At 42.9% G+C, this 6975-nt stretch overlaps 1 protein-coding gene and 1 pseudogene across 2 annotated transcripts in view; both read right to left on the bottom strand.

Annotated features, from left to right (window-relative positions):
* Window positions 1–549: 549 nt before the first annotated feature.
* Window positions 550–6975, bottom strand: part of USP43 (ubiquitin specific peptidase 43) — a 55170-nt gene continuing 48744 nt past the window's right edge. For both annotated transcript variants that reach the window (XM_037494259.2, XM_037494260.2), the window contains exon 15: window positions 550–2202. In XM_037494259.2, the coding sequence (XP_037350156.1) occupies window positions 1154–2202 (1049 nt within the window). In that variant the 3' untranslated portion in view covers window positions 550–1153. The remainder of the gene's footprint in view (window positions 2203–6975) is intronic.
* LOC119233226 (U2 spliceosomal RNA) lies at window positions 3522–3693 on the bottom strand (annotated as a pseudogene).

Genomic DNA, 6975 nt, shown 5'->3' with positions numbered 1-6975 from the left:
CAATGAGTCATGCACTAAGTATATATGAGGGAAGACTTCATTCTTGGAGTCGGGTGTTTTGAACAAATAGTTCCCATCAGAAAGGACATGACCAGGCCTAGGGTCAAGTTTAGCAGCTTCTCAGTATGAAGTGATAGGACATTTATTAGAGAGACTAAAGGAGAATGTGCAGGGCTCTGGGAGGCAGCGTAGTCCACTCATGGTGCATCAAGGCAGGCTCCGACTCAAGGCCCTCACAAAGACAAGCCCTCTAGAGGGACATCTAAAGAGACTCCTGCTTCTTTAGAAAACAGTTAAGAAGCACTTCAAGATCTCAGAAACAACTCAAAAGTAATGACTTTCTGATAGCAACAGCAAGGAGCCAAGTGGATGCAGCGGGAACAAAATGAGATCATTTATCAAACTTGAATAACTCAGACAGCATGTGTATGGTACACTGACAGGCTTTTATTAAAATTGTACACAGATCTCACAATTAAAGTTTTTTAAATAACTTCCTTTTTAGAGTATCAAAATAGTTATCTTTTTTAAATACTGTGGAAAACTTGAATACAATTATTTTGTTATACATTAAATAGTCTCCAAAAATGTCCATCGTTTCTCTCAACCTCTCCCTCTCTCTGCATTTATCTTGCCTTGGTGTCACTACCATTTGGGGGGCATCTGTAATGCTTTAGCCCAGAGAAGCACTTAAAAGAAAATATTTTCCTGTTAAGTCCACTATTCAAAAATTTTTAAGAAAAGGTTTGGAAAGGAGACGTCAATGACAGTATTTCATTTGATATTGAAGAGTCTTATTAACTAGACTTCCCAATAGAGTTATGCTCTAAGGTTTGCCCCCATTCAAATCACTTTTTTTGTACAGGTACTCAGGACCATGATTTGCTTAAACAAAACATCAGTTCTGGCCCTGAAATGGTAATGCTGACCCAACAGCACCCTCTGGTGGCATGGACGTATAAGAGCACCCAACAATATAGAAAGGTATATTTGGACAAGGTGTTGGGAGTCTAGATGCAAAGACCAAAACCAAATTTATTTTGAGGGCTCACAAGGCAACTGGCTTCAAAAAGCCCACTGACAACACAGGTTGTATCCAGTTGCTTAACTCAGAGTCACGTGAACACCAGTTTCACACCGGCTGGGAGTACCATCAAAAGCTGGACTCAGGTAACGTTTTCTTTCGCCGTAAGGAAAGAGTATGGTATTTCACTTTCTGCAAAGTACCAAAAGAAGTCTGTGCATCTTGTGATGTGCTAAGGGCACCACCCTTTGTGGGCCTGCTGGCTTTGCGTGCAAGGCGGAGAGAGCTGGGTGCTGACGAGACATCCCTTTCCAGATGGCTGGACGGTCCCCTGGCCGGGCTCTCTAGACCCTTGAGCAAAGGAGATGAGCCTCGAGACTGCTCGTCCACTGCCAGGCTCATCCTGTGACTCCCCAGGGAGACAGGTGGAGCCGCCCCTGCCCGGCTATTTCTCTTGTTCTCCTTCTTCCAAAACATAGACCTCAGCAGGGTGAGGGTCCCTTGTGGAAATCTGTCTGTCTCTGAGTCCCTTCCCTCTGCATTAGACCTCATCTTGGCTAAGGGAGATCGGTGATTATCTACACTGTTTCTAGGTAATTCCACAGTGCTCATCACCTCCTTGGGGAAAGATATCCTGCTGTTGCTTCCCTTGCAGTTTGTGGTCTTCTGGCCTTCTGGCCGCATACATTTCTCATTCTCGGTTGATGGCATCACTGTGAGGGGCAGATCAAACTGTTTGGGAAGTCTGATATCCTGACTTTTGTTTTCCTTGAGTTTCCTCACTGTGTTTGGACCATCCGAGTTTCCAGGGACCACACAGTGGCTGGAGTAGGCTGAAGGGCAGGGCATTCTGGCCAGTTTGCTCTCCCCTGCTAGTCCACTATTGTCCCCATTAGCAGGGCAGGTGGGGTTTGACCTCAGGGCTGCTGACTTGTCCCCACCAGCAGCGCCTGTCAACAGCGGCACGATGGACTGGCTCGTGGATCGAGGTCTCCGTCTGGACTCCAAGTACTCCACTAATTCGACAGATGCACCGAGTGGTTTCTCCCTGGTTCCAAAAGACCACCGGAGGGGCATGGTCTTGAAGGGTCCCTGCTTGATTCGGGGAGGAGTATGCACCTTCATGCTGATGCTTCGGCCTCGTACACCGCGTACCAGAGGTGTGGGCCCCAAGCCTCCTGAAAGAGACACCAAAGCATCAGTGTTCAAACATCCCGCCAGTTGCAATGAGAGTCACACAGTCACCTAACAAACATGGATGGAGCACCTTGGACATGTCAGGTGCTGAGCTGGCCACTGAGGACACTGTGGTGAGCAGGACACAAACAATTCCTGATCTTGGGAGCACCATCATTTTCAACCGCTGTCCAATGAATCCATTTATTTACTTGCAGTCTCAAGACAAGCCAGAGCCAAAGCAGGTCACTATATGCCCGGGCAGTACAGATCCCTGGTAAACTCAGTCTCAGAGGCACCTAGTCCTATGGCTTAATATCATTTTCATTCATTGTAAAGTATTTCCATGAAACAGAATGCTCAGAAAGCATCCCTGCTTTTCAGGTCAAATTAGGTGCTAGTTCCTTCAGGTGCAAGAATCTCAGGTACCCTATTCTGGGCTTAAACAAAAATGAAACATGTGTTTAATATCTCAGAAAGCCACATATAACTTCATTCTATATTTTGTAACATCTGGATATAGTGGGAAAAAATTATATGTTTATCTACATATCTCTCTCTAAACTATTTCAAAATAGGTTGTAGATATTATGATCCTTTACCCCTAAATATTTCAGCAGGTGTCTCCTAAAACTGAAGACATTACTCTCCATGACCACGATACTATCACTGCATCTCAGAAAATTGACAATTCACTAACACGATTGCCAATATGTATTTAAAATTTTTTTCCTACCACAATTCTTTGTCTTCTTGCCCCTCCCTCTCCCTCCCACTTAACCTCAGAGATGTTAATTGATGTCCTTTGATTTTTAAAAGTATTTCACATTATCCAATTTTCTGCTGTAAAAATGTCCAGCATTTGTTTTGTTCAGCACTCTTATTTTACTGCATATAGTTCCTCAAATTCCCTCCATTTTGTTGAAAATTGTTGCATTTCATCCTTTCTTATAGCTGTATAGTACTCCATGGTATGTATGTACCACATCTTGATCCAGTCATCTGTTAACGGACATTTGGGCTGCTTCCATGCCCTAGCTATTCCAAATAAGCTGCCATGAACATTATGGAACACGTGTGTTTTTGCGTTAATAGTTTCATATTGTGTTGGTATATGCCCAAAGGTGGGACTGCTGGATTATATAGTATCTCCATTTTTTTGTTTTTTAAGGTAGATCCAGATTGCTCTCCACAATGGTTGCACTGATTCATATTCCCACCAACAGTGAATTAGGGTTCCTTTTTCAGAAAAATGATTTTTTTCTATATACTGTTAATTGAAAAATAGAGTCTTGAGAAACATAATATAAACCAACTTGCAAAAATATACACATGTCTACATGTGTGTATGTGAATTATACACATATATGAAAACATACAAATAAGTATGAAGAAATAAATACTAAAATGACAGGTGTAGAGGGAGTTGTAGGGGTGTTGGTGTGACTGATTTTCTTCTACACTTGATCTTAGCCAAAAGGTCGAGAAGCGATGTGACTGATTTTCTTCTAACTCTTTCCTACATCTCAACATTTCTAAAGGGAACATATATGTATCCAAAATTGTGTATTTTTTCTTAAGAAACAGTCAGAAATAAAAACAGTTTCAATAGCACCAAAAAGAACAAAATACTTATTATTAACTTAACCAGGGAGATGAAAAACTCATACAATTAAAAACTACCAAACCACTGAAAGAAATGAAAGAGGACATAAATGAATGGGAATATTCCATGTTCATGAATTGGAAGGTTTAATATTGTAAAAATGTCAGTATTTCCCATTGTGATCTACAAATTCAATATAATCCCTATCAAGATCCCAATGAGATCTATTGCAGAAAGCCTATCCTAAAATTAATTTGTAACCTCAAGTAACCTCAAATAGTCACAAAAAGACAAACACTGGATGAATCCACTGCATGAGGTACTCAGTCAAAATTAGAGGGGCAGAAAGTTTACAGGAGGGAGAGGGGAAAGGGGAAATGAATGTTTAATAGGTATTGAGCTTCGGATCAATAAGATGACAAGCGTTCTGGAGATGGTGGTGGTGATGGCAGCCCATGCCGTGAGTGTTTTTCAAAACACCGAACTGACACTTAAAAATGGTGACGATGGTTAAGTGTCATCATGGACATTTCAATGCAATTTTTTAAGAAGTAAAAAAGAAACACTCAGTCATCAGTCATTGTACCAATAAGATGCTTTGAATTACAAGATGTCTGCAATCACCAAGAAAGCAGCTTTTATCCAAAACACACAACCCACAAGTACAAGGTCATACGCATTGAGAGCTAGAGCTCGGTCAACCACACAAGCCTTTCACCCCCAGTTGTCCTCTCTCGTCACAGATATGAGCACAACTGCAAAAATGAGCAAGGATGGACGCTGCCACAAACCCATGATCTGAAGTGCAGACAGGGTAGAGGGCTGGGGGGAGCGCCAGGGGCCTAGAACCGGGCAGATCTGGCCCAGAGGGGGCCTAGAGGGGGGCAGGGGCAGGGTGGCACAAGCAGCCAGGGACCCAAAATGAATGACAGAAAGGGGAAGTGGGAGAACACCCACTAACTACTGGAGCAGTTTGAAAGCACCTCAGGGGTTCCTGGAGAATTTCACATTTCAGGTTTTTCACAGATAATATTTGGCTTTTTTTTTTTCTTAAAAGCATTGCTTTAAATGGTTAGCCAGCCTTAAATGCAATTTCACCCAAATTACTGTGTAATTTCAGTTTTGATTGACCTCATTGCTCCACCATCAAATTCCCATTCCTCAGAGGGGAAAAAAGCTGTTCTGGGGTCTGAGATGTGTATGAAGGTTTTTTTCCTCTTCTATAACCCTGGGAAGGGCAGAAAGAGAAGCTTTGTGTTAGGAGGACAATGCTGTGACTTTCAGCTTTTCAAAAGGAGAGAACACTCCCCGTAGCCCTGGCAGGTGGCAAGAAGGCTTGGCAGAGGCCCTAAAAGTGCCGGCCTTTCTTCCTGGCTTGAAGGGGCCCGAGGCCAGGGCAACATCTCTGCTGAGCTCCATCTCCTGGGAACCATGACTACCCACACCACTCGTCCCTCCTCTTTTCCAAGTCGGCAGTGAGGACAGAAAGGTCCTTTGCTATCTTTTCTTTATTTCCCTCATCTCTTGGGTAATCTGAAGGAGAGGGGGTGCTCTAGATAAACTGAGAAACACGTGGCATAAGGACAGAGAGACCCACACTATTGACCAAATATCTCACCTCAGGGGGAGGGAAGGGCAAGAACCACTGGTCCCCACCCCAGAAGGCCTTAGGGATGCTGAATGCGAGAGGCAGAACTGGTGCTCAGACATGCCTGGGTGCTAACCCCCAAACACGCCTCCTTCCCCTGCGCAACGTGTAGTGTTTAGAGCCAGAAGGGCCGAGAGTCCCAGAACCACCAGACCAGGCCCCTAATAAAGTAGCGCTGCCAGCAGAAACAGATAGAACTAAACATAAGTGCTCTCAAGGAGTTTCAAGTACCGGGGACTGAAAAATTTGACATTCTAGTTTTTAAAATTCAGTAAACGAATGGAAGGCATGCAGGATCACTGTTGAGACCCACAAGATGACTTGAAATGATCTTGAAATTCATAATTGTGAAAGCAATGTCTCACGTCATAAAGCAAAATGACAATGAGATAGAAACCACAGGGGGTTTTAGGAGACTTAAGGGATGGATCCAGAAGACCCAACAGGCAAATAACAGGAATTTGAGAAGTAGGAGAGACAAAAACAGACAAACCCCAAAAACATTCCCCTCGAGACAAGCTGCCTCTGTGGAAAAAGAGACCTCCCCAAGTTCCAGGTAGGAGTGATGAACAAAAACACAGACCTAAGCATGTTCTGGAAGAATTTCTAAACTTCAGAGTCTTGAGGCAGAACTTTAAAAGCTTTCAGCCAGAAAGAACAAATGACTCTCGTGTGACAAAAGAATGGGCCTCTCCTCTGCAGCCCTGGGGCCCAGGGACCGTGGGAAAACATCTACAAATGCCCGAGAGAAAAGGATCACACCCCAAGAGTCCTCCAACCAGCTGAGCTGCCACTCACTCCCAGGTGAAAGAAAATATTTGTGGCTGCACAACGAGTGAGAGAACATACCACACATATCTGAAAAGAATTCTGAACAAACACTGAAGAATCAGAACTGACACCTGAAGATCAAGGGTGATAGAAACAAAGACAGACAGTAAGAAGTGTCCAGCAGACCTGATGTGCCATCCCATGCATGGGGACAGATGGTCTTAGAATGTACACCATGAAGTTAAGGGCATGTGTTGGAACAGGAAAGGAATGCAAGAGGAATTCTAATTACAGTCTGGAACAGTGTTTGAAACCATCTCAGCAAAATCTAAGAACTGGGAATTGAGGTAGGGGAGTTTCTCAAATAAACAGAAGGAGCCCATTAAAGTATTTCAAAGTTCTCGTTTTGCAGAGAGTGACATGGCTGCATGGTATAGGCCTGATCTTATTGGAAAGGAGAGAAGTGATAGAGTAGAATGACTGGCAGGAAATACTTGGCTTCTGGTATCTATATAGTAATGGGAAAATGCATCAGATTATAAATATCCAAAGAATAAAATAACAATTGGCAATATGGGAAAGAATAACAGGACTTCTAAATTCACAAAGAAAAAAAATAGTAACATGATCAAATCAGGAAAAATAAAGAAATAAATGTCAGAAAATGTTTGAAATGGAATCAAGTTTTGTAGTTGTTACATTATATGAATAGACTGAATAATCCCATTATAAAATAGGCTCTGAATTAAA

This window comes from Talpa occidentalis, unplaced genomic scaffold (genome assembly GCF_014898055.3).
Source record: "Talpa occidentalis isolate TD23 unplaced genomic scaffold, MPIMG_talOcc4v2.1 talOcc4.7, whole genome shotgun sequence".
NCBI classification, from domain to species: Eukaryota; Metazoa; Chordata; class Mammalia; order Eulipotyphla; family Talpidae; genus Talpa; species Talpa occidentalis.
The sequence above is the reverse complement of the archived record's forward strand: the minus strand, read 5'-3'. Positions and strand labels throughout refer to the sequence as shown.